This window comes from Anas platyrhynchos, chromosome 4 (assembly GCF_047663525.1).
Source record: "Anas platyrhynchos isolate ZD024472 breed Pekin duck chromosome 4, IASCAAS_PekinDuck_T2T, whole genome shotgun sequence".
NCBI classification, from domain to species: Eukaryota; Metazoa; Chordata; class Aves; order Anseriformes; family Anatidae; genus Anas; species Anas platyrhynchos.
In genome coordinates this window covers 53,685,389-53,713,202 of record NC_092590.1, presented here as the reverse complement: position 1 = coordinate 53,713,202, position 27,814 = coordinate 53,685,389, and the positions used below count along the sequence as shown (strand labels likewise).

General features: G+C 39.9%; 1 protein-coding gene across 2 annotated transcripts in view; it reads right to left on the bottom strand.

The window, feature by feature from the left end:
• Positions 1 to 20,792, bottom strand: part of GABRG1 (gamma-aminobutyric acid type A receptor subunit gamma1) — a 57,714-nt gene extending 36,922 nt beyond the window's left edge. The window contains exon 1 of one of the 2 annotated variants that reach the window (XM_072037648.1): positions 20,475 to 20,792. In XM_072037648.1, the coding sequence (XP_071893749.1) occupies positions 20,475 to 20,566 (92 nt within the window). In that variant the 5' untranslated portion in view covers positions 20,567 to 20,792. The remainder of the gene's footprint in view (positions 1 to 20,474) is intronic. The other variant, XM_027457150.3, reaches the window with a different exon arrangement.
• Positions 20,793 to 27,814: the final 7,022 nt, after the last annotated feature.

The window sequence follows — 27,814 nt, the reverse complement described above, 5'->3', positions numbered from 1 at the left end:
TGTCAAAAGCATTAGCAGAATTTCCTTCTTAGTAGCATCTTATTCTATCTATAACAATAAGACCTCAAATGCACTCACTCAACTCCATTCAAATTTTAAGAAAACAAACAAATATTGTGTCCATATGCTATGAAACATTCACAGTTAGAAGCTGCAGTCATGTGTCAAAAATATATCTACACGTATATGTGCTATATTTAAAATTCTGTACCATTCCTTCCAGTTAGGATTATCTGTTAGCCATCTATTTTATCAAGATGGAACAAATGAACAAGAAAAACACTTGTATATTCATGCATCGCCTATCTTTTAATTAGATAAGCAGCAATATATATTTTATCGCTAAGTCATTAGTAAAAAAATGGCAGTACATTGGCTATGTCTGCAGATTCACTCAGATATCATCAAAAGGTCAAAGAGTGCCTGGAAGTAGTTTTCTTTCCATTTGCATGTGGACTTAAGTATTCCTCCAGTGCTAAAGTTTGCAATCTATATTACTCATCCAGCATATTTCAGGGAACTGCTATGGGCTTCAAATCAAGCAAAGTACATCAGACTGATAGCAGTAACTCTGAGAGTCACACAATCTTCACAAATGGACACTGGATAGCAATTATTACTGAGGGTATGCAATTCATATAAATCAGTTCTAATGTTACCATAAGCATAGGTATTCCCGTAAAGGAAAGGAATCAAAGAATTGCCCTTGTACCAATTTGTATTGTACACCAAAACTAAAAATGTATTTCTACATTATTAGAAAAGGATTTTATAGAGCTTCTAAATTACAAGCATACTGCACTCAACGCTAAGGGTGGAATTTTTCAGTAAATTTCCTATAGGAATGAAGACCACAAGGATGTTCCACAACACTATTATTTTACTTCATAGAGAAAGTACAGAAAAAGTCAGGAAAGGACAGAGATGGAATAGGCATGCCTGGTTGTTATTGTAGTCCTTCATGGGAATGCACCAAAACATTCTGTATCCAAAAGACCTTGCACCACCTCTCACATAATGCTATTAAGTCTCGCTGAAACTCAAGACTATCACCACTGTAGTAATTGCTAAGTAGTTTCAGGACGTCTGCTTAGTCAGGCAAGTGCAAGAGGGAGCTGGCCACAATTCAGTAAGTTTCCAGAAGGTGAACAAAAGGCACTGATTGGATATCAGGATTTTCATACCTAGCTTGCTGCAAACAAGTCACAAGAGTCTATTATAGCTGGAAGTAATAAGAAATCTAAATACAAGGTTCACCATCAGCTTCCCCTCTAACAACCTGAAAAGTGCTTTCATTCTCTTAAATTGAAATGTACCTTTTACTGCACTACATAGACATTATAGAAATGTCAGCTATTAAATATTTAACATTCCCCATTAGCAGGATACCACTAATGGGAGTACTAAAAGAAGTAGGAAGTGAAGTTTTGTAAATGTACACTCCTTTTCCCTCAAAGCTACCTATTGCCATCTCTTTCATGTTTCATTACCACACTATTTTATTTATTTATTTATTTATTTATTTATTTATTTTTGGCCTGGTTGTACTTTATGTCATCTAATTACTACATAAATTATCTTATGGTTCATCAGAGTGCAGAGGCAATCCCAGCCTTTCCCTGAGGCATTAAGATGACGAGGAGTAAAACTTAACTTATGAGCAGCTCTCTAAGGAAGGAAATGTTCACTACAAAACTGACCATTGTGTCTTATTCTTTTTGTTCCCCATTCCTTAAACAACAGAAAGTACAAGGAAACTGCCAGAGCTCCATAGTTGACACAGAGTGATGAGGACACAGTTTTGTCTCCCTTTAATGTTCTTTTTTTCATCATCATTATTAAAAGTAGACTAGATTTTGCCAAAATGAATGGTACAAGACATCATGCCAAATGCCCATGCTGACCTAAATGCAAAAAGAGTTACAACCATGATACCTCCATGCACAGCCACTCAAATACCCTGCCATTTTGAAGCGTTCGTTTTATTTATGGATTTACAAGACAACTCATATGGGAAGGGACCACATGAAGTCTCTAGTCCAGCCTAAAGGCATGGCCAGCTCTGAGGTCAAACCAGGTTGATCAGGGCTTGATTCAGCCAGGTATTGGAGACATCCAAGGAGAAAAAACAGCACTACCTCTCCAACCAATCCACTCTCCGCTTCTCCTTTTTCTATCATGTAATATCTTTAAATATATTTGAAATTAATAAGAATAAAATAAATATATAAGTACATATCAGATTTGTACTTCCTGTTTTGCTCAATGGAAAATCTCTGGACATCTACTTTTAAAACTTTGAAATATAAAGTACTATGAAGATGTGGACACTGATAAGTTTCTGAAAGCTATTAATAATACAATAGCAGGGTGAGATGGAAAAATTCCATCCCAACATCCAACAGCTTTTCCAGACACTACTAAATAAATCCTTTTAAGGTAGTTCTTTTATCAGGAACTGTTTCTTTTCTTCCATACCAGTATGCTATCTCAAGACCTTGTGACTTGTTCATCCATTAGCTAAACAAGCAAAGGAACCAGTGCAGATTAGAAATAAATATATCCAAATGTGGAGGAAAAGGCACTATTGCTATTCGTAATTTGAGAGGAGACATTCTCACTCTCTCCAATCCTATCTAACTAGCCTTTACAGAGATGACTGACTGTGACATCTTGCTACCAGAACACCATCCTTTTAATTTTTGTTTAGAATGTGCCCAAGACCACTTTGAGCAAGCAATGAAGACTATAATCTCTCTGCAATGGTAATGGCAGACATTTCTGCACTTTTGATTCGAAAGCCATAGCAATTGACTTGCAAGTCACACAAGAGAGATAAGAGGAATGGTGTTGACTGGAAAAAGGAAGTGAGCAGAATACATAGAATATCTTCTGTATGCGTTCCAGTGAAAGGGAGCACACAACACCTGCCAGCTGGAGTAATCCATTCAGAGATTTGGGGAAAGTCGCATAAAGCAGATAATTCCCCACACAGAGCAAATAGACACATGAAGGGCAAACAATGGATATACACTCATTTCTAGGAATCAGAATTACTAATTCTTGTCATGCTACACTGGTTTGACCCACTCTGTTTCAAAGGTAGAAAACCCTTCAGAATTACAGTCAGCAGGATTTGTTGAGATGTTACCAGGATCTAAACGAGGCTGGTAGACTACATTATTTAAAGAAATATTCACATAGGAGAACAAGTTGGTCCAAAACTGTTTATCTTTGGCCTAATTACAGAATCAAAGAATTGTCTAGGTTGGAAGAGACCTCAAGATCATCAAGTCTAACCTCTGACCTAACACTAACAAGTCCTCCACTAAACCATATTGCTAAGTTCAACATCTAAACGTCTTTTAAAGACCTCCAGGGATGGTGACTCCACCACTGTCCTGGGTAGCCCATTCAAATGTCTAACAACCCTCACAGTAAAGAAGTTCTTCCTAATATCCAACCTAAAACACCCCTGGCGCAACTTTAGCCCATTCCCCCTCATCCTGTCACCAGGCACGTAGGAGAATAGACCAACCCCCACCTCTCTACAGCCTCCTTTAATGTTCTTATAAAGAGCGATAAGGCCACCCCTGAGCCTCCTTTTCTCCAGGCTGAACAAACCCAGCTCCCTCAGCCACTCCTCGTAGGACTTGTTCTACAGACCCCTCACCAGCTTCATCGCCCTTCTCTGGACTCGCTCGAGCACCTCCATGTCCTTCTTGTAGCGTGTGGCCCAAAACTGAACACAGTACTCGATGTGCAGCCTCACTAGAGCCAAGGACAGGGGGATAATCACTTCCCTAGACGTGCTGGCCACATTGCTTTTTATACAAGCCAGGATGCCATTGGCCTTCTTGGCCACCTGAGCACACTGCTGGCTCATCTTCAGCCGACTATCCACCAATACTCCCAGGTCCTTCTCCACCAGGCAGTTTTCCAACCACTCATCTCCCAGCCTGTAGCTCCGCTTGGGGTTATTGTGCCCCAGGTGCAGGACCCAGCACTTGGCCTTGTTGAGCTTCATACAGTTGACCTCAGCCCATCGGTCCAGCCTATCCAGATCCTCCTGCAGAGCCTTCCTACCCTCAAGCAGATCGACACATGCAACCAACTTTATGTCATCTGCAAACTTAATGAGGGTGCACTCAATCCCCTCATCCAGATCATCGATAAAGATATTAAAGAGGACAGGCCCCAGTACTGAGCCCTGGGGAACACCACTGGTGACCTGCCTCCAACTGGATTTGACTCCATTCACCACGACTCTTTGGGCCTGGCTATCCAGCCAGTTTTTAACCCAAAGAAGCGTACGCCAGTCCAAGCCACAAGCAGACAGTTTCTTGAGGAGAATGCTGTGGGAAACAGTGTCAAAAACCTTGCTGAAGTCAAGGTTGACCACATCCACAGCCTTTCCCTCATCCACCCAGCACGTCACTTTGTCATAGAAGGAGATCAGGTTCGTCAAGCAGGACCTGCCTTTCATAAACCCATGCTGACTGGGCCTGATCACGTGGTTGCCCTGTAAGTGCCACGTGATGACTCTCAAGATAATCTGCTCTTTGAGTTTCCCTGGCACTGAGGTCAAACTGACAGGCCTATAGTTTCCCGGGTCTGCCCTCCGGCCCTTCTTGTAGATGGGCGTCACGTTTGCTAGGCGCCAGTCAACTGGGACATCTCCCGATAGCCAGGACTGCAGATAAATGATGGAAAGCAGCTTGGCCAGCTCCTCCACCAGTCCTCTCAGTATCCTCAGGTGGATCCCATCTGGCCCCATTGACTTGCATACATCCAAGTGCCATAGCAGGTCGCCAACCATTTCCTCATGGATAGCGAGGGCCACATCCTGCTCCCCATCGCCTTCCACCAGCTCAGGGTACTGGGTATCCAGAGAACAACCAGTTTTGCCGAAGACTGAGGCAAAGAAGGCATTAAGCACCTCTGCCTTTTCCTCATCTTTTGTAACTAGGTTTCCCCCCGCATCCAGTAAAGGATGGAGATTCTCCTTAGTCCTCCATTTTGCATTAATTTATTTGTAAAAACATTTTTTGTTTTCTTTGACGGCAGTCACCAGATTGAACTCCAGATGAGCTTTGGCCTTTCTAATTTTATCCCTGCACTGCCTCACAACATCCTTATAGTCCTCCTGAGTGGCCTGCCCTCTTTTCCAAAGATTGTAAACCTTCTTTTTCCTCCTAAGCTCAAGCCACAATTCTCTGTTAAGCCAGGCCGGTCTTTTTCCCCACTGGCTCGTCTTTGGGCACGTGGGGACAGACTGCTCCTGCACCATTAAGATTTCCTTCTTGAAGAGTGCCCAGCCTTCCTGGACTCCTCTGCCCTTCAGAACCACCTCCCAAGGGACTCTACCAACCAGTGTCCTGAACAGTTCAAAGTCGGCCCTCCAGAAGTCCAATACAGCAGTTTTACTGGTCCCCTTCCTGGTTTCTCCAAGAATGGAGAACTCTACCATTTCATGGTCATTCTGCCCAAGACAGTTTCCAACCACCACATCTCCCACCAGTCCTTCTCTTTTTGTGAAGAGAAGGTCTAGCGGGGCACGCCCCCTGGTAGGGTCACTAACCAGCTGTGTCAGGAAGCTGTCTTCCACGCTCTCCAGAAACCTCCTAGACTGCTTTCTCTGGGCTGTGTTGTGCTTCCAGGATATGTCTGGGAAGTTGAAGTCCCCCACGAGAACAAGCGCTGACGATTTCACAACTTTTGTCAGCTGCCTGTAGAACTCCTCATCCGTCTCCTCATCCTGGTTCGGCGGTCTATAACAGACCCCCACCAGGATGCTAGCCTTGTTGGCCTTCCCACTGATCCTAACCCATAGGGACTCAACCTTATCATTCCCAGCCTCAAGTTCCATGACATCAAAACTCTCTCTGATATAGACAGCCATACCACCACCCCTTCCATGCTGCCTGTCCCTTCTGAAGAGCCTATAGCCAGGCATTGCAGCACTCCAGTCATGAGAGTGGTCCCACCACGTTTCCGTGATGGCAACCAAGTCGTAGCCTGCCTGCCGCGCGATGGCTTCCAGCTCCTCCTGTTTGTTACCATGCTGCGTGCATTAGTGTAGATGCACTTCAGTTGGGCCATTGCCTTCTCTCCCAGCCTTGCCATTGTTCCCCCTGGCACAGCTCTAACAAGCCTTGTTTCAGCCCTGTCCCCCTTCTCACCTAGGTTTAAGCCCTCTCAATAAGCCCCACCAGCTCCTGGCCTAGGATCCGTTTTCCCCTTAGAGACAGGGACCTGTCTGCAGCCATCAGGCTGGGTGCCGAGTAAAGCGCCTCATGGTCAAAAATTTGTATGTTGGCACCAGCCTCTGAGCCACGTGTTTATCAGGTGGGCTTTCCGTGTCTTCCCTGCCATTGCAGGGATGGATGAAAATACCACCTGTACTCCCGCTCCATCCACTAACCATCCCAGTCCCCTAAAGTCCCGTTTGATGGTCTTCAGGTTTCTCTCTTCAGTGTCATCACTGCCAGCCTGGACTATTAAAAAAGGATAATAGTCAGAGAGGTGATCCAGGTTGGGAAGCTTTCTGGCAATGTCCCTGATCCTGGCCCCAGGGAGGCAGCAGACTTCCCTACGGGTAGGGTCAGGCTGACAAATAGGTCCCTCTGTTCCCCTGAGTCACCCACAACAAGCACCCTTCTTTCTGTTCTGGTGGAGGCGATCCTGAGGCATGGAGTTGGGGTAGACTTTCTACCTCTTCCTGCTCACCCTGCCTGCGCCAACTGCCGTGCCTCACCCTTCTGCCGCGCCACGCCTTGTTTGCCCATCCTGTTAATTGCCACACCACTCCCTTCTGACACGCCACTCCCTATTTGCCCGTCCTGGTCACCATGCTCCTGGTCGCTCGCGCTTCCTAGGGGCACCTTATGAATGGCCCGGGGGGAAGGGCGCTGTTGGCTCCGCCTTCGCTGCTGGCTCTGCCTACGCCTTGTTCTGGCCTCATTCACCTCCCTCGAGAGGGCTGCCGGGTCCTGGCGGCTGCCTCGAGTGGACTCGGTGCTGGAAAAATTAGTCCTGCCTGCCCAATCTCCCACTCTGCTGCAGAACGCGTCTGCCTCAGAGCCAATCGCCTCAGCAAGTCTCTGTGCCTCTTAATTCACTTTTCAAAGGCCATTTTTTTCCCCAGGTTTTGGAATGGGATAAAGAGCAAGATAGAAAGTAATAAATTTAATTCCAAACTAAAAAGATAAAGTGTTAAATTCAGGTATGCCATTGAAATATAACAACAACAGTTAACTTCAGCTTAACACTGTTTTACTTCTTTGCAGTTGAAATAAATCTTACAAACCCATGAAGACAAATGCTAATTAACTCCACCCTAACTTTAACAATTGTGCTTTCCTCTCTCTCACATAACCCAGGGGAGAAAGGCAAACTTAATTAAAGAAGAGTTCTTTTCCTTTCCCAGTTTACCTAAAGATTATTTCACTATACACAGATCATCACACTTGATCCTCTCTCCATTTACTATAAACTATATTTTTTTCAACAAATTTCACTCAGTAGGTCTTTTTCAGACTGTCTGGAGAGACAAAGATTCAGAGCAAATATATTACATCTTTACATTCAAATATTTCTAGGTTGACCCTAATTTTTATAATTCTCTAAGTATGAAAGTCTTAACTTCTTAACATGCTTGTTGTTATAACATTTCAGCTAGCTTCATAAACTTAACAGCAACTGCATGTATACAGTGAACAGTAATTAGGCACAAAGTGCCCTAATTATGCTCTCTGTCCTTCAACTAATTGGAGACATTACCATGACTAATAAATCCCTCAGCACAAGCAAATAATGACTGAATAAGTCTTTTCAACATCAGGCAGCATGCACATCTTCAGACATTAATATCACAGGTCTTTGTTCTACTTTAAGTATGAGAAAAAACAATGAACTTTAACTTGCAATTAACATCTGTCAGGTTATATAAGGAACTGAAAAAAAAAATGGATATAGTGAGACTGCTGCTACTGCCATTTGCATCAGCATATGAAAGCATTACACATAGAAGTACATGCATAGCATAGACAGGGTATTTAAACACAGCTGAGAATCAATTTCATTACCCACTCCCAGGCTCTTCTTCTCACCCAACACACACAAGGGTTCACAGTCCTCCAGGTAGTGTTGATCTATGGGGAACCTATAGACTTTTGGAGAAGCAATAGAGAATGGCCAGAAAACCTGTATTATCTCCACTGACATTTCATGCCTTCACTTTCCTCTGAGTAAAATGAGCATAATCCCATTTTACTCTAGAAGCACTGCTAACTCTCTCCTGTTGGTAAACTGGACACACTGCCTTGCACAGAGCATTCCACTCATCTGACTCTCTGAGACAAACTAAAAGAAGAACAGAAGTCAAAGCTGAGGATGAAAGAGAAAGCTCCTTTTAATGAGCAGATGAAATAACATTTCCATTTCTAAAAGACCAGTCTCAAGTCTGCTCTTCTGGCTGACAAATTAACTGGTTCAGCAGCTAAAGATGCATGCAGAGGCTTTACAAAGAAAAGGAAAGGATAAGGGGAGGAAATCAGTGTTCACAAACCACAGCCAACTAATAGATGTCTGACACTGGATGTAGTGACTGGAACCTGAGAAAGGAAGTTCCCAGCACACATTGCCTGCACAGCTTTCAAAAGGTTGCATAATGATAGATAGAGCACAAATGTGAAGACCATGTCTTCACAAGACATCTTCATCTTGACAATAATAAAGTCCACAACAGAAAGCTTAAAAACTTAAACGACTCCACAATCAGTAACAGCACTTTTCTGCTTCTTATATGTAAGGTCCTAGCAGCCTATATATTTTGATATATTTAATGCAAGAAGCAACTAACAAATCACAAAAAATGCTTGAAGACAGCTGTTATTCACTGTTTGTGCTTCCCAGCATATTAATTGTATCTCCTCTAAGTATAATTCAATTTAACTTCTATTTTACAGTACTTCAAAAATAAATAAATAAATGGTTTTCAACTTTCAGACAAAATGGTAATGTTTCCCAAACTACAAACATGAAAGAATACACTCATGGTAAAAATACGACTTCAGAAGTCTGTCAATATCCTACAATTAACCAGACAATGTTTCACAATAAATTAGTCCAGACAAAGGTTTCCAGGTCAGGCTTCCAACCTCTCAGACATCTAACCAGACATGATTTTGCTCCAGAACACCAAACATGATAAGCTTGGATACAATACAAAAGTGTATTTCATGGCCCCATCAGTAAGAGTTCAGATGTCAGATAACCTAGTCAACTATGAAAAAAGACCTAAAGCATTGCCGAAAAACAAAGCATGGGATTTGACAACCCAATATTCAGAGCCAAGCACTTTTACAGGTGCTGGTTCTAATTCTGAAGGTAAAAAGGCAAGTTCTTATATGTTTCACATGAATGACCAAGGCATAGGGCCAGGTATAGATGAAAATCTGAACTGTAGAAGTATGACAAGTTTAAACATTGCCCAAGACAGAAGAGACTTCATTACAAATAGTGCAAAATACATGTACAACTTCAACATGGTAGGAAAGAATAATTGCTCTTATCTGAGCAATTTAAAATATATAATAGCATATTTTCTTGGATCTACCTAAGATAAAACAAGAATCTGAAACAGATTTGCAGTATCCTTCAGGACTCCAAGTCCTGCACATACAAGAATATCACTTTTTCACAGCAATACCAATAGCAGCAGGACCACATAGTCATAGAATCATAGAATCATACATGTAGAATATCCCGAGTTGGAAGGGACCCATAAGGATCATCAAGTCCAACTCCTGGCACCACACAGGTCTGCCCAAAAGTTTAGACCATGTGACTAAGTGCACAGTCCAATCGCTCCTTGAATTCAGACAGGCTTGGTGCAGTGACTATGTCCCTGGGGAATGACTGCTAGAATAGGACACAACAACATTTTTTCCTCAAGGACTTTCCTGAATTTTTTCTTCTGCTTCTACGAGTACTGTATTTTTTTAGACATCTCTCCAAAACTTCAAAACTTGATGACTGACTTCATACTCATTTGATATATGAAGTTTCAGTAGAACTCTTTTGCATTACATCATCAGCTTCTTCACCGGTATGCTTTATTCATGGCAGAAAATTCCTGGGAAAATACTGGAACTGCAAACAAAGAAATGTGGCTACTGAAAACATTTATCTGGGAAGCATTACTAGCTCTTTCTAATCCTGTGAGATACAGACTCACTGACATATTCCTTCATCTTCATTCTTCTTAAAGTGGTTTGACATTCTCTTGACAAAAACATCTCTTTTATTTTCTCCCCATCCATTTCATCTCAGATGCTTTTATCAATTTATTCCCTTTCCTCCTGTTTTTTTTTGTTTGTTTGTTTTTTTTTGTTTTTTTTTTTTTTGCCTTGCCAGAGTCTGGCATCTAGTTGTGTGTCAAAATGAATTTCTATCCCATTGTATCCATTTCTATCCCAAAAAAAGTATCTGTTTTACTTAATATAGCTTTTTAAAATATTTTTGCAGTTTACCTACCAGATACCATTAGGCTGATTCTTCTTCTGTATATACATACTTACTTATGCTCTTCGCTTTCTCTAATCTCATGTTTTCTGACTATTCATAATTTCTTGCCTTGTTTCCTCTTTCCCTTCTCCTTCACAAGTTTTGACTGAAGGGATGAATTTTCCCCTGAAACCAGCATTAAAATTATCAGGGAAAATAATAATGATAATAATAATTAAAAAAAAAAAAAAAAAGGATTCTTATCATAGAGAAAGAAACACTCAATTTTTAGGTTAAACTTAATAAAGAAGTAAAGTTTACTTACCTATTTGATAATTGGTAAAGTTTTGTTTAAGAAAATCACCTAACAAAACAAAAGCTGGCATTTCAACAATTCATATAATGGAAAGTGTTGCCTACAAATTTGAGTGTTTAGACTATCAGACTCATGGCATCTTAATGCATATCACAAGCATCAGGTGATCAAGCTTTTCTGAGTCATTACAGCTTTGAAGTGCACCTCTGAAAGATATGAAACTTTTCTCCCACACACAATAAGTTCAGTACAATTAATTTTAGTCTCAGTAAGACCTTCACTTAAAAGCATTATCACATTTCTTGTAAAATGATCTTCAACACCTCGGTGATATACTAGTATAACAAAAACTAATATGAACAATACAACTGTACTTAACTCTGAACACTTAACAAAAGCACTACCTGACTCCAAAGAACATTTATAGAAACATGATTTTCTGAAGTTCAGAACAACAGCTATTATTAAAGATATGATACAGAAGATTTTTTTTTTCTGAGACCAACACAAATTGCTCTCCTCCTATGTCAACTTTCATGTAATGTTATATTATTTCAAATGACACTTGTCAAATTTGTTCTTATTAATTCAAATGACTTCAAGGTTCTCACAGAAATTATCATCTGGACTCAAAGCATCACAGTTATTATTTATCCACCAGTCCTTGCACATAACACTGAGTTAATTTTCTCTCATTGAAAGTTCATCCAATTATTGGTATGTTCAAACCAGTATAACCGCCATCTCTGCTTCTACCAAGTTACTGTCCAAAAATTAATTGAAAATTTTCCTCACATCTATCTATCCGCATACAGGTAATTCTCTGTGCCAGTTCAGAGCTACTGGTTTCTCAAACATATTAAGTTTGATAAAGCATTTTGACCACCTTAGTAAAAATAGTAGTTTACCTTCATATGTGGTCACAAAAATACTCTTCCCAGTTTTGTAAATCTGATTGGGACAAGTAGCTGTTTCTGCACCTCTGCACCCCTTTTCTTTTACACTATAAAACAGAGAGCAAGAACCTCGTATGAGTGAGATAGCAAACAATACTGGGGAAAAAAAAAAAAAAGTAATTTAAGTAATTTGCTAATTCTTGCTATTTCCCACAGAATCACACACTTTAGAAAAGACCTTGGGAAGTCAAATTCAACTCAAAGGAGGGCTCATACTGAATTCAGAAAAGGATGATTAAAGCTTAACCCATTTGGGTCTTTGAAAACTCTAAGGACAGAAATCCCACAGCCTTAATGGACATGTTCCACGGCTTATCTATCCTTATAGTGTGTGTTGTTTTTTTTCATTACACCTTATTGGGTCTTGTCCTATTGCAATTCTTCACCATTGTTCTTTATTCTCTTACCATTCATTACTGTGAAGAGGCTATCATTGTCTTCTTAATCACCTTCCTGTAAGTGCTAGGGGTTCCTGTTGGGTCCCTCAAAGCCACTTCTTCTGCAGGCTGAACAAGCCCCAGTCCCACAGCCTCTCACCTCTCATCACAGGGAAAGGTTTCCTGCCTGACCAGCTTGACAGCCCGCTGCTGAGTTCTCTCCTCTTTAGACCCAAAAGTGGATGCAGTATTTATGTGTGGTTTGGCAGGTGCTGAGCAGAGTGAGACAGTCACTTCCCTCAACCTCCTGAGTACATGCCTGTTCAGCTCAAGATGTTGCTGGCCCCCTTTGCTGCTAAGGCACCCTGATGTCCACCACAAGTTCCAGGTCCTTTCTGGCAAAGCTGCTCCTCAGATAGCAGTCCCCAGCCTGTTCTGTTGCCTGGGGGGGCTTCTGGCCCAGCTGCAGAACTTCATATTCATCCTCAACAAATTTCATAATATTCCTCTCAACCCATTCTACCATCAGCTCTGGGACCCTCTGAATGGCAGCACTGCCATCAAACATATGAACATAAGCAATCTTTCAACAAGTTAAAAATACATAATTTTTCTTCAGCAATGGCTATACTAACATCATTGTTCCTGATGCTCTGAGCAGCACTTTTTCTGCCCCAGACAAGTGAGAAACCAGGACACATTTATCACTAGTCCTCTTTTCTTCACACCAATTCTATGTTCTGATTACAAACTTGCAGAATGTGTTGTGTGTTTTGTTTTGGCCAACAAAACCTCTTAGGGATAAAGTGCATTCTGCCATTATATTTTTTTTAGAGAAATATGCATTTATGTTCTCCTACCAATTGTCTTCTAAGGAGAGTCTTCCCACCATTATATGCAAAAGAAAATAAAACTTATCAAGAAGATAAAGTAGTTTTTAAGAAAATTGATACTGCCTTGACTGAAACTGAAGTGTAAATTACTAAAATTCTTAGGGAGATTTATTTCAGATGGATTTGAATGAAACCTAGCAATGGACATTGTTAAGTTTTGCCTTCTCATTTAGTAAGTCTCATCTTTTTTGTGGGTTTTGGTCAGACCATGCAATCAAGTAATTAAAACATAAAACGCCATATTCCAGTGCTCCTTCAGACCAAATAGCAGAGAAGAAATGGAGCTTCAGAGAACAGGAGATAAAAGGATAACCATAGCAAATTATAGAGTCTAAGTAGATATGACTGAGAAGAGACAAATGGCACTAAGTAAAGGACAAAATGTTCCCAAATTACTAAGAAAGGACATGATGATGAAAAGGCATCACCTCTGGATATCTGGAGCACATTAAGCACAACAGTATCAGACCTCCTCGGGGTTTCAGACTAGAATCATCACACAGAGACAAACAGATATAAATCCATGTGCCACATGTCAGCATCCAGTCCAAGAGACTGCATATCTTTATCTGCAGTTGACTGATGAAAGGTTAATTATCGTCAGGTTCAGAATGAACTGATGTATTGTTGGTGTGTTAAGTGCTTTGATTGAAGAAATGTTTTCCAGAGTAGAACTAGACCTAAAACAAACCTAACATAAATGAATACTGAGATCCATAACCTTAATAAAAAGCAGTTACCCTAATTAAATGCCATCCCACAGCCACTATAACATTAATCAAATCACAAAGTCAACAGTGTTAGATTTCAACTTTAAAATGTCTCCTGCATCACAAGAAATATATAAAACAAGTTCTCCTTCATGAGGTAGTTTCAGTTATATAAGCTACTGATATTTATGCATACTAATGCGAACATGTGTTCTAACACAATTCATAGCATATTTCCTGCAAAATCTTCAGGTAACTAGGAATCTACTATAGCCCTTCACAAAAACTAGCTTCTTCAAAATACTTCCAAGTAATGACACACACCTGAGCAAGCACCAGTCTTCTTCCCTGGGAGTTTAAGAAACATATATAGGTTGTAGTAGCAACAGAACTAGAGACTTGTATTGAACTGCATACCATAACTGCAGTGTATAGGTGAATCTGGCTCAATACCATAGAAAAAGCCATACACCTTCTATAACTAGGCAATGACAACTTATACGCAAGAGAAAGAGAGTCAATGGGTTCTTCTGAAATTTTTGTGTAATTGTTGTGTAATTGTTATTAGGCAATTGTGGACTAATCCAAAGGTCAATGAAATTAATGAATAATCATACAAAGAGGCAAATATGCTCTTTAAGGGCTAGTGACAATACCTAAACCATGCAAGATAAAATTTGCTGTCTGTCTCTGCAAGCAAAATTCTCTCTTCCCCAGTGTAATTTATTGTGTATTAAATATAACACATGTATTTTACAAGAGAAGCATTCCACCTCTTGACAGATGGTGAATAAAGTTTATGACTGTCAGAAATATCCCTTGCTGGATGAAACCTGCTGGCCATCAGATCTTCATCAAAAAATCTAGATCTTAAGATATGGCTCCATAGCTCACCTGCAGCAGGTCTGACACAATCTGGTACATATTCAATGTCTATATGTTGGTGAGGTCAAGTACATTTCTCCCTCAAGGAAAACTTAGAGAATAGTTTATTTTTAAAAACATCTACATAATCTATTCTACAATGTAAATGTGAATGAAGAGAAAACAAAAAATTTGTCATGACTTACAGTGCCAGAGTTAGCAACCTAAATTAATACTTAATATTACAACTTTTCCTAATATAAATTCCACCCAGCTGAACTTTATTCTGAAAGATAAATTGGACTATAATATTACATTATTAATAAGAAGGCTTAATCCCTCATGGTACACTGCCTTAAATAAGAATAAAACCATATTATATGGGCAATCAGCTACTTTTTAAGCCTTCAAATAATTTCATCCAGTGGGGATGTATCTTGTGTTACCTCAGATCTTTTCTACCCGCAATTTCTGTCTATCTTCTTGAAAACAAGAAGAATGACTGCATATAATTTAGGACCATGGAAAGACATTCACACCCGACCAGGAATGAGGAATGCAGTAGCACTGAAAAGGATTTGAGAATCAAGGCAAAAATCAAAAAGAACACGAAGTACACCAGGGCAGTACTGGAGCTAATCCCGGGATATATTATCTCAGCAGTATTAAGCAGGAGTAGGGAAGTAATATTCTGTGTGTATATACCATTAGTGAGGCTAATATTTGTATAATCTACCCATTTTTGAGGTCTGCTCTTCAAAGAAAAATTTGAAAGGGTTTAAAAAATGTCTAAACGAATAATTCAATATTTGCTGAAGAAATTTATGTAGCTCAGTTTACTTATCTGAGAGAAAAATGTAAGCTGATATCAAGTTGCCTCTTAAACTATATATACCAAGGAAATAATTCCAGCTGTAGCTTGGGTAAATCCAATTTAATGGAAAATTCCACCCTGTGCTGAATATCTCTGATTGTCACACATTTGTATAAAACTTTCATTTTGGACTAGATCACTCACCCCATAAATACTGCTATGCACGTAACTGCACAGCAGTTTCTCATCTCTGAGAGGTGAGGAAGTTTTTCGAAGCAAGGAACATGAATGTAGTCTTTCATGATACAACATGTCATGAAAGACTATGGTGAAAACAGAAAACTAGATGTTTTATAATCAAGATAGGGATTCCCTTAAGAATCTCAGGATTAATTTGAGGTGCTCTGAGATTTCTTCAAGGTGCTGCAGACCATGCTCCATTCCTAAGAGCATCTGTAGCCATGGGTCCACACTGGGAGGTTGCCCTCACAGAGGTACAAGAATCAGAGGTACAAACAGGGTCATGGTTTTCCCAAGAGATGGACTGAAGCACATCAGATTCAAAAGTGGCTGGGACAGTTGTAGCATGTGGTAAATAGAAGAGGGAAAGAAAAAAAAAAAAAAAAAAAAAAAAAGGAAGAGAGAAAGAGAGAAAGAGAGGAAGAGAAAGGAAGAGAAGAGAGACTTTTTCATCTAGCAGAAGAAGGCAGAAAATCCAGTGGCTGGAAACTGGAAAAACCTCAGACTAGAAATATTGTAAAATACTTCACTGGATTCCTTCTTGTTGAGTGTGTGTGCAGGGGCTTAGAACAGTTATATTGAAGCAACAAACCTGATGCAGAAGTTAAGTTCTGCATCTTCATTTATTCTTATGTTGGACCAGATTATCATAACAGGTCCTGCAGACTTGAACATACATAATTGAAAGCATATTTTATGAAGTATTTATTTTCATCTTTGCCAATCATTAGGATTTCCCTCTTTGAAGCAAATTCCATTCTGTTCAACTCCTTGGAGCACTAGAGAGACATATCTAGTCTTTCCAGCCACCTCTATCACAACATCTTTTTCAGTGCACGATTTACCTTTTTAAGTTTAAATATGTAGAATCAGGTTTTTACATAGGCCAGTAGGCCACTGAACTCACCACACTATTTTTAGATTTATTAATAGAAGCACTCACATGTGTAAAACTGCAAAATTTCCATGGATTTCCATGTCATCAGCAGATTAATTCAATTGCATCTGCACTATACTTCCTTACAAATTTTTACTATTAATTGAAATTGTCAAGAAATGAAGCTTAGCACCACTGCCATCCACCATCTTTTCAAAGACTCTTGTCAGTGTGCTACATACTATTGTTTGTAATCATAATTTCTCTCTGTCACTTTTTACCACACGTTATGATATTATTATTTTAAGTACATAACCAGTTTAGTACACCATGCAAAAGAGGACTAAGCAAGTAATTAAAAAGCCCAGACACTCTTCTCTCATAAATGTTACTATCAAAAAAAAAAAAAAAAAGGTTGTTCATCTTGGCAACTTGCAGACTCATCTTTTTTTCTGTGAGTTCAAAATACATGACCTCTTCAGCTATATATGATAGCACAAACCAGTGCAACTCACTTTTCAACTGCACATATGCCAAGGTACTCCTGCATACTGTCCATAGAAACTAGGTGTTGCATTAAACCCAAATTATGTTCCTCTGTAACTTCAAAGAAAAAACATAGTCCTTTTATCCCCTTGTAATTTACGTGGTCAGACATGGATCCATTAAAAAGTTGACCAAAGTCAATGAGTGCTCACCTTTAACATTTTCTACCCAGCTTAAAAAAAAAAAAAATTGACTTGGTAGCAAGCAACAATATTTAACAAGCAGAAAGTTAAAAGCAATTGAAAATGTTGTTTAATTTACTATGAGTTCATTTTCAGATTGCCATAGTTTGAAGATTTCCTTTTAATCCAATAAAGGAACATAAAATTATGCATAAATAATAGTAATTCTTGATATTTAACTATTTCTAGTTAAACTTTATATTAACTCTGCCAAAAAAGATTATGAACTGTTAATAAAATAAAGAACTTTAAACAACTGGTACTACTAAATAACAAGTTCTTCATTGTCACGTCATGAACAAAGCATATATGAGTAAGGATAATAATGAATAAACATCGCAGATGTTCAAATGAAACACTAAATCACTATTATCAAGCATTAAGAAACCCATGTTGTTATGACAGGCTTAACTCTGATCCATGAATTTATCCAAGAAGAAAATGTAAGCTGTATTATATAAGTATTTTCCTACAAGATGCTATGAAATGGAAAAGAAAATATTAGCTGACATTTGCACCTGCTGACAGTCCCATTGTGATGGAGCATTTACAATTGCTTTTTAGAACAGCCACTGCCAAAACTAAAGAGAGTGTATGGCAAAATAAAGTAAACCTTACAGTATACTGTTATATATGCTGACCGACAGATATCATTCAGACAATGTCCTCATTAATAAGCTTGATCTTTTGGTTAGCCCTGAAGAGGTCAGGAAGTTGGATTCAATGATCTTTGAAGGTCCCTTCCAACTGAACTCTTGCTCTACTCAGTAGAAAAAAAAAAAAAAAAAAAAAAAAAAAAAAAAAAAGTGATAGTTTAGCTGTGCCTGTATATTTAGAACTAGGAAAAAAATATTAATTTTATTATCAGCCCTCATGGTCTCCCCAAGAAATATCTGTTTATTTGAGATTACTAAGTATAATGAGTGTGCTGAACTGCTGAACTTGTAGGACTGCGGTGACTGCACGTACCTGGAAAGGATCACTTCTGTAGAAGGTAGACAAGCTATTGAAGACATCCTTCTTCAAAATACCAGCTCATGAACTTACACCAAGTGCAATGGCAATTCTGGTCTGTTTGTGGTGTGTGTGCAGAACTAGGGTAAAACAACTGTTTTACAGATCAGAATTCAACTGTTGCAAATTCCTTCAGTGAAGGTGTGCTATGGCGTTGGGGGCAATACACTAAAAATGGTTGAAATCAACTTCAGATTTCCTTTCTTAGGCTTTAGTTCCACGTGTCATATCTGCAGTAACTTTTACCCACACTCGACACAAAATGACATATATAACTGAGGGTTGGAACTAGATGGTCTTTAAGGTCCCTTCCAACCCAAACCATTCTATGAAAGGCATATGAAAAGTTATGCAATTTGCAGCCTTTAAAAATCATGGCTTGAAAGATGTTTTGGCTCCTGCAGGATGTTTTTGGAAAACCAGCTAGAATTGGTGTAGCCTAGTCTATTCTTGAGAAAAGCATTGCTTCTATGTTTTTTCATTTGGACTTCAATGAAAAGCTCTGGCTGAAACTACAGAAAGGCAGCCAGAGAAGAGAAATAGTATTTCCATCATACTTTGTGGCAAGCTGCTAAAGGGTGCTAGAGCTCGCAAGCTCTCTGCAAACACCCTGAGTTGTAATGCAATACACATCAGAGAATCGGGATCTGAAAAACATGTCCATTTGTGGTTACGTTAAAAAAAAAAAAAAAAAAAAAAATCCCTCAACAGAGACACTGTTTTCCTATGTATTCTCTGGATGAAAGGCAAGGCTGAAAAACATTGATTCAGATATGTGCCTATTTAAACCAACGGGTGCATTTTATCTGAGATGTTCTGAAGCACAAAATAAAAACATGCTTGTAAGTTACTCCTTTTTCTCACTGAAGACTTCTCATCAACTTCTTTATAAATGCAACCATTAATGAGACGTAAACATAATAATCTAACACCTAGTCTTATAATCACAACCACACTTTGAAAAACAAAACAACAACAACAACAAACTTTTTTTTTTTAAGCTAGTCCTTCTCCTTCGTAACCAAGCCTTTGAACTGATATATTAGCATGCATATTCTTTTCTCTCAAACCACTTGATAATTTCTTTCATACCTGAGGTACAATATGTTCATTAAGAAGCATTCTGAAGATGCACAGCTGCACTGGTATAATTTCCATCAATGCTTTTGAAAAATATTTCCATAATATGCCAAGGTTTTAAAAGACAGAATAAGGAAAGTATAATCAGTAGGGTTTCTAAGTAGGATAACACAGCAGTCTTCTGAAGATGAGAGATGAGCTGAGATGAACACACTTCACACGATTGATAAATGATCATTCAACATGAGGAAGGGGTCTACATTCTAATGGACTTTTAAAAAAATGTTTATGGATTTTTTTTTCTTTTCCAGCCAGTCTTTATACAACATATCTGATATAGCCTCTTGGAATGACAATTTGGTCTTCCTTTATGAAGAAACTGAGCAACAACTGAATACCATTTCGATACTGCTTTGTTTTTTAAGGACAGTATAACCTGTGGAATGATACACATTACTTCTGAATTATTAAAGCCGTTGAACGATCAGATTGCCTTTTGTTATTTTTTTTACGGGCACTAGTAACACACAACAGCACCAAACTGTTGTGTCTTGAGAGCCCTCCAGCCCAAATTTCGCAACTCTCCCTCGGAAGGCTCATCTCCAACTTGGCGGACTTAAGCAGCAGCAGCCCGGCACGCGTGGGCCCGATCCCGCAAGCTGGGGCTGGGCAGGATCAGGGCCAGGAGGCACCCCCGGCTGCGAGCACCCCACAGGCTGGGGGAAAAAAAAAAAAAAAAAAAAAAAAAAAGTAGCAGCACTAGCAGCACCACGAGCGGTGCCAGCACCCTGCCATCCGCGGCGGGGGCAGACTCTCCCCACCCGTGGGAGCGCAGCCGGGTCGGGGGTGGCTTTTTGTTGCGCCGGCCGGGTGATGCGACGCTCCCACGAACAAGTGGGATGCGGCAGAACTTTTACTTTCCCGGTGCCGGCTTCCCCCGCATCCGAAGGAAGCACCTTTAAAATTGTATTATTATTATTTATTTATTTATTTATTTATTTAAGTTTCTCAGCACGCCTCCTTCCCTTCCCCAAGCCCGGCCGGCACCTCCCCGGGAGGAGACGGGCTGGCGGTGGCGGTGCCCGGCCGTACTCACCCGCTCCCCAACCGCACGGTCAGCAGCAGCAGCAGCAGCCGGGCCCCGCGGCGGCGGCTCCAGAGGGGCGCGGAGCCCCCCCACGCATCCATGGGCGTGCGGGAGCTTCTCCTTTCCCCGACTTTCCTCCGGAGAGGCTGGGGAACGGCGACCCTGCCAATCCCACCGTCCCCCCCCCCTTCGCGGCACACGGCAGGCAAAGGGAGGGGAAGGAAAAGGGGGGAAAAATAAAATAAAACACCCAAACAGGTAGGAACCCACTCTACAAGGACCGAGCAACTCGCCCAATAGGCTCATCAGGTTGCTCCATAAATTATCCTAAAAACCGCCGGGCGAATCAATCTCTAGCAGAGGTGGAGCCTCTCTTACTAGAAGAGAAACATGCTTGGAGGAAAGGGTGGCATTGATTTGCTATTTTCTCCAAAGAGGGAAATAAAACATCTTAAATATATATGTGTGTGATGTATAAAATATTTAATATCTATTTAAAGCTATATATTATATATATTAAGCTTTTTAATATATATATTAGTCTTTTTTTTTAGCCTGAGGGGCAGCACTTCGGCCCTGGCAAACGGAGACCCACGGCCGGGAGGGGATGCGCTGGGTCCCCTTGCGCGGACACCCGCGGGAACTGCGCGACCCCTCTCGACCGCGATTCTGGGGGAGAGCGGCACCAGCCGCAGGCATCGGGGGAGCCTTCAGCCTCCAGCCCCTCGCCCGTCCCCAGGGACCCTCCCCTCTAACCGCGGCCCCCTAGGGCTGCGCTGGAGGCAGGCGGCGCGCAAGTGCAACCGCGGGAATTGTGCGCACCCCAAAAACGAGAGCCGCGCAAGCCCGGAGGCTGCAGGCGTCTCTGCGCGGCCGCAGAGCGCCCCCGGGGTGGGGAAGGGAGGCCGGGGGCTGAAGCCGACGATGCTACAAAATGCGTAGGGGCTTGCTATAAAATGCAAACCGAGCTATCTTTATTTTTTTTCCACCTCTCCTTCCCCTTGTTGCTTCTTCCTCCTGCCCCTCTCGGGAGACCTGCGGGGAAGAGTAGGCGGGAAAAAAAAAAAAAAAAAAAGGCGATTTGTATAAATTGTGAGGCAACCGCGGTGGCGGAAACTCGGCGACTATTTCGCGTCCGCAGCCCTTTCCTCTGGCGGGACTAGCGCGAAAACTACGCGCGTTCCTGTGCTTCAGGTCGGGCGGCAACCCCAGTCTCTCCCCCTAATTCTTCCTGGCCCTGGAGGTGTCCCAGACTGCAGCTGTCTATGGGGCACTCCTGGAATAACTGCACTGCTTGATTCTCAGCATGAAGCAACCTGTTTGGTTGTGATCATTATCATCATCCTCCTCTGAGCCAAAACTGTATAGAAATGCAACTAATGCCCCATTCAGTGGTTATTCCTATAAAAGGTGTTGTTTTGTTTTGGGTTCTCCTGTTTCTTTATGCATCATCATCCAGTTATTGTTCCACACACACAGTTTACAGCTACTTTAATGGTTAAAGAAATTCACCACGCTTCAGAGAGCTGCAGTACATTAAGTGAAAATTCAACGACTTGAAAATTAATAGCCAGTCCTGGGGGTGCTGGCAGAAGGTAAAGGCACATATTAGTATATGACCTGAGGTCTCTTTATTGGCGGATTAACACAGCAGGCAGCATCCTAGCATGATGGCAGAGGCATGAGCTCAGAGGAGAGAACATGCATTTATTAAAGAGTAAGTGCAGGAGCAGCTCTCCTGCTGCAGCTGGTGGCACTGGCTCTAAGGAGCAGGTTTGCTGTCCCCCTAAGCAATAAAGTAATCCCAGCCCATCTCCAAGTCCCTTTCTCTCTGTGAAGTCCTTTCGCCCTGAAAACAGCCATGGTGTTTAGGTTTGTTATGGATTGATCTGCCAAATGGACTGAGTTTCACAAAATATGCAATGAATTCTTCTTATGACTTTGTATTCTGATGTTTATGGAGCCATTAAAATTCTTACTATTCTATAAAACTTCATCCCATCAATGAAATGGTATACAATTAACGTGACTATTGAGAAAGTTTGGCATGAGAAGTTTAAGGGTACTTGCAGGATTACAAAACAACTTCTTTCTACATGAGCAGTTTACAATAAAGATTTAAAAACATAATTTCACCCCTGTGTAGGACCACCTGCTTGCTAGCACTTAAGGAGGTAAAGGGTTACAGCTAACATAACATTTAGAATAAATAGTGCAAAAATATTTTTTGTTAGATTTCTGGGATTAGGATACTGAGGCACAGAAGACTGACATTAAAAATAGTTTAAAATAAAATCAGCACCAATGAGATTTCTCAAATGACACAAGAACAAGAATGGTATCAGGACCCACTGGATTCAGATAGTAGCAAATCTGACTTTTCCTGTAAGCAAAGGAAGTCCATCATAAAACAATAGATGAAAAATTGTTATAAAAACTTTGAAAAGCAAACATGGAAGAATAATAGTAAGCTATCAGAAAAAGAAGACTCAAGGATAAAAAAAAAAAAAAACAAACTCAGATTTTCTGTATTTCTAGGAAACAAAAGAAGCAATAAAGGAAAACTCTAAAATGGGAGAGGTGATATTGAAGGAAATCTGGGGAGGTTAACTTTGCCCAGATGAGCATCAAAAGAAGGAGATGTTGATGCAGGATAATAAACTAAAGGACAGTGTGTTAATCAGGACTTGCTGATACTCATCAAACACTTGGTATTGGTGAAGCTGACCTAACAACAATATTTAAATTCTCAGTTAAAGTCACTTTCTCCAGCTGACAGTAGAAGGGCTCTCTTCAAACAAACAAATGACTAAAACATTAGAGGGATCACCAGTGCAATTTCAGACCTATTAGGCATCACTTCAGAAACAGCAAAATGAACAATGCTAATGCTCAAACAAAATTGCAGGATTAAGATCACTGTTGTTATTAAAGAGGAACAAACCAGAATGTCTTCTGCAAAGGAAAACCAATGTCTCTCTAACTTCTTCAGTCATATTTAATGAGTCTGCGAATAGAAGAATAGGGCTACATAATTTATTGTCTTTCAAGACCTTTTTAAGTCTATCAGTTAATTGTTAAAAGAGCTGCATAATTATAGGTTGGGTAGGACATTAATGTCATCTTTCACAAATTGCTTGAGACTACCATTGGCATGGTCACATTTTTGTAGGTCTGTTCCTGAGATTATTTTATTTAACCGATTCCTCACTGAAGTGATGGTTTTAAAGACAAGCAATAGCAAATTTTGCAGATGAAAGTTTTATTTTTTAAGACTACGGAAAATAAAGAGTATTGATAAATTCCTTAGAGTAAAGAAAATAAAAAGTAAAATGGGAAGTGATGATGCTGGTAAACAGAAGATGATAATTCAAGGACTGAATTTGGTAAAGATTTGAAGTACCTAAATATGAAACTGCATTGCAGCCCTCAGCAATGCAGCTACCTAATAGTAGAAGATCCACAGAAAGCATTTATGTTTGACCATTAAATGCTCCAGCATTGTAGCACAGCACCCTTATAAGCAACCAGAAGGACACTAGTTTACATAGGTCAGGACCAAGATTCTGCCTAAGCTCATCTGAAATCTTTTTCTACACTCCAACCTTCAGGATTGCAATATAATAAGATAATCTAATGCAACGTGAAAGTCCTTTAATACACAGCCAGTGTAGATAACTCCTTTCCCAACTTCTTATAACTGTGAGGTTTGTTTTGGATTCCATGCAAATCCCTCAGGCACTGTATATAGTGTTTATATTTATATATATAAATACCCCTATCCCTCAGGCACTGTAAGACTTGGCACAAGCTCATGATTTCCAGTCTGGATGCTACCTATTCAACTTTGAGGTACCTACAATCTGTAGTGCATCTACAATTATAAAGAATTTTAATGCTTAAAGTCTAAGTCCAAATCAAAGGAGGAGGAAAATAAAACAAAACTGTATTTTGCACCTGGGAGCTTTCACTTCTAGTTGAGGGGTGAAAAGCATGTTGAGTGCTCAACATTTCATAGTTAGAGACCACCCAGGAACCTAAAAGCAGCCCTATGTAATTTCACATAGTTGGTATCACACATTCTTTATTTCTCTGTGACATAACTGTTTTCCTGACAGGAACAAATTGAATTTGAAGGCAGGTCTGGGTGTTGCATACCACTTTGAGTACATGAAGAGTTTTGAAAAGGTAGCACTAATGGGTTGTCCAACTGCATTCACTATGCTTGAGGAAAGTTGGTGGTCGTCACTTTTGTAGTTGTGTAAGGAGCACTTATCCTACTGAGAGCAAAGACATCCAATGTGTGGAGAAGGAAAAGAAAATAATTTAGGTCTTCTGTTCCCCAGAAAAATAAAAGTGCGTATAATAGCAAGAGCTAAAGGACCATTGCAGCCATGTCTTCAGAACGGTAGATTCAAATTTATTTAGCACATTTTTAGTGAAGTTACATATGCAAATCCTAAGTGTGGATGCACAAAGTAATTACTTGTGGGAATTGTGGGTACCTTGCCCCTCAGATTGCAAAGAGTATACATGTGATTTATGTTCTTGCACTTGAATAACTAGATATGCCAGTGCAGAGTCACATGTATTTTGTAACTGCAGTCCAAACAAAAACAGTTACATTCTTCTTAGGAAACATCAGGAAAAAAAAAAAAGTTAAAAAAAAAAAAAGTTGTTTCAAATATGTAATAAATCTTTCATACTTAAACCCATCTGAATGTTTACCCTGTAATAAAATTGAAGAATTGTATAATAAACAGCATGGTAGCCTGCTGTTGCAATTGTAAAAATAAATAAATAAATAAATAATAATAAAAATAATTTCAAGAACAAAGAAAATGAATACAAACATTGTAGCACTGACCTTTTAAAATGTATCCTTAAAGATGAAGCTAGTGGATTTTCATGGAGGAGAACAGAAAGATGGAGAAAAATAACTTCAGTGAAGCTTTCATATCATGATTAAAACCACAAAATAATTGTGTTCGGTGAAACAGACAACATCTTAATAGAAAATAAATTATAAAACTCTCACTTCCCATAGCTAAATACCATTTTAATTAAGATTTCATCTCTGATACATTGATTTAACTGCTCACTCACTTATGTTATTCATTAAAATGATTACTAACAGTGCAACTATAGCGGCACTTAAAAATTAAATGAGAAGTAATCTCAAGTAGAGAGCGACGGATGTGGGAAGGGAGAAGGCTAGACACATCTTTGCATCCAGGGGAGAGGAAAAGTGTTAGATCATACAAAACTGTATTCCTCTACAATTACCATTTGTTACCCTTCTCCTTTTATGCCATGACAAAATGAAAAATGTTGAAGTGGAGGTAGATACAGGGTAACAAGGCTGAAGTGCCTAGGTGCAAAAAGGTAATTTCAAATCCCAATAATTTGCTTGGCCTTCCTAAAGACTATTGCCATTGCCTTTCACTAGACCTTGAAATATTCTCAATATGAGTCAGAAAACAGAAGTGAATACTTTCTTGCCCTGTCCTCTTTTTTTCAGGATATGTCAACACTCTGTCTCTTTTTCCCCCCAAGAGTATATTTTTTTCTCTGCCTCTCCCTCACCTTCCAGGAAATATCACAGAAAATGGAGGCCATGGGTACTGGATTTCCCAGGACCTGGATTTCCCATCTTTTAAGATGGTGGACTTTCCTGTGGAACATAGTGACCAAGAGAAACACGGCTGCATCATATTTGCAAGTGCGAGGCACTTGTGTTGCAGACAGGATGAGTAGTCTTACACAGGAATGGGGCACTGAGATGCCTGTGGCATCTCAGGCCAGTGGTTTAGGAACATAAGTCCAGTTTGGACTAGGTTGGTATTGCAGGCGGGAGGTGAGCACTGGTTCAGACTCTTCTCTAGTCTATGTTGTTTTCCCTGGCAAGGAAGCAACATGGTTCACCGCAGTGACCTACAGATGTGCATATACAGTTTACTTTCAAATTGAACTTCCCAATCATCCCCATGTACTGAGATTTTATTGGCATAACAGAGAGGCCCTGAAGCACATGATGATGTTTGCATCATCTTTTTGGAGGAGACTAAACTAGAAAGTGCCTTCCAGAAGTGCTGGAACCTACTGTATTCCAGTTCTAATAGGTCTTCAGTCTACAGGACCAGATAAATTGTGGTCCTCAGCACCAACTAATTTTCTCCGAAGACCTTCTCCTCCACAGTATTTGCCAATGTAGCTAAAGCCACATTAAATAATTAGAAAACAGGAACCCTGGCATCAGATGTGGCAAATCTGCCTTCCAAGCACCTGCTCTCATAGTTTCAAATCGTATAGCAAAGTTTTCTTTTCTTTTTGCTGTTTCCTCTTGTCTCCAGGCAGGATGGAAATTCTCTGAAAATGGTAAGAATAAGAATTGTTTCACAGCTTATAGGATGCTCTCAGGAGGCTAATATTTGATTATCTGTCTGGTCTTATTTTGTTAGAGGCTAACAGGGCAGCTGTTCTATCTGACTACTGTGAACACTTACTGTTCCAGCCAGATCAGGAGGACAAAGATGTGAAAATGAAAAATAATGGGACAGGCAAAAGAGTGTGGTCTGTACTTTTCCCAGTTTCAAAAAGAATTGGTTGGTACTTGGTTCAGCCTCTGTTGAAAGTTGAAAGTGGCTTTTCAGTATACCTTATCTTGACAAATCCTCCTCAGAATATAAGAAGTTTTTTAGTCTGCAAAGTATAAGACATAAAAAGGTGAATCCTCTTCATAAGACTGGTCTGTCCGATAATGTAAAAACACTCTCTCCAGAATGCCAATTTAAACTCTTAGTAACAGAATCCCATCACAAATCTAATGAAGAGTAATATAATTGCTGTCCAGAACATGAGCACTCTTTTTGTAATATATTATGTCACTTACTGAACTTCTCCTATAATTGTTATTAATTGACCTCTAGACCTCTCAACTGTAACAAAAACCTGAGGCATTTAGGAGATTGCATTTTTTGTGCATTAGATTACATTTCCTTGCCTATTGCAGAGGGTATATATTCTCTGAGATTGCACTAATTTTCCCATTTTCTTTTGCATCTCCATTTTTCTTCTTATGGTTCTCTTTCATCTTCCCATTATTGGTTAGTGTAGAAAACTTTAAAAAGATATCTTCAATTTCCATTTTTAATTCATCACAATCATCAGTATCTCCCATGCTTCCTAGGTAAATAAGGAGAGATCTGTCTGAGCTTCAAATTATACAAATACTTTGCTGTAAAGTCAATTGTCAGGTCAATAGATTTATTTGCAGTGTCAGGAATAGGTCAAAATACATAAAGTAAAAACTGCATTAGTTCCAAGCTTAATTACTGAAGCACAAAGTG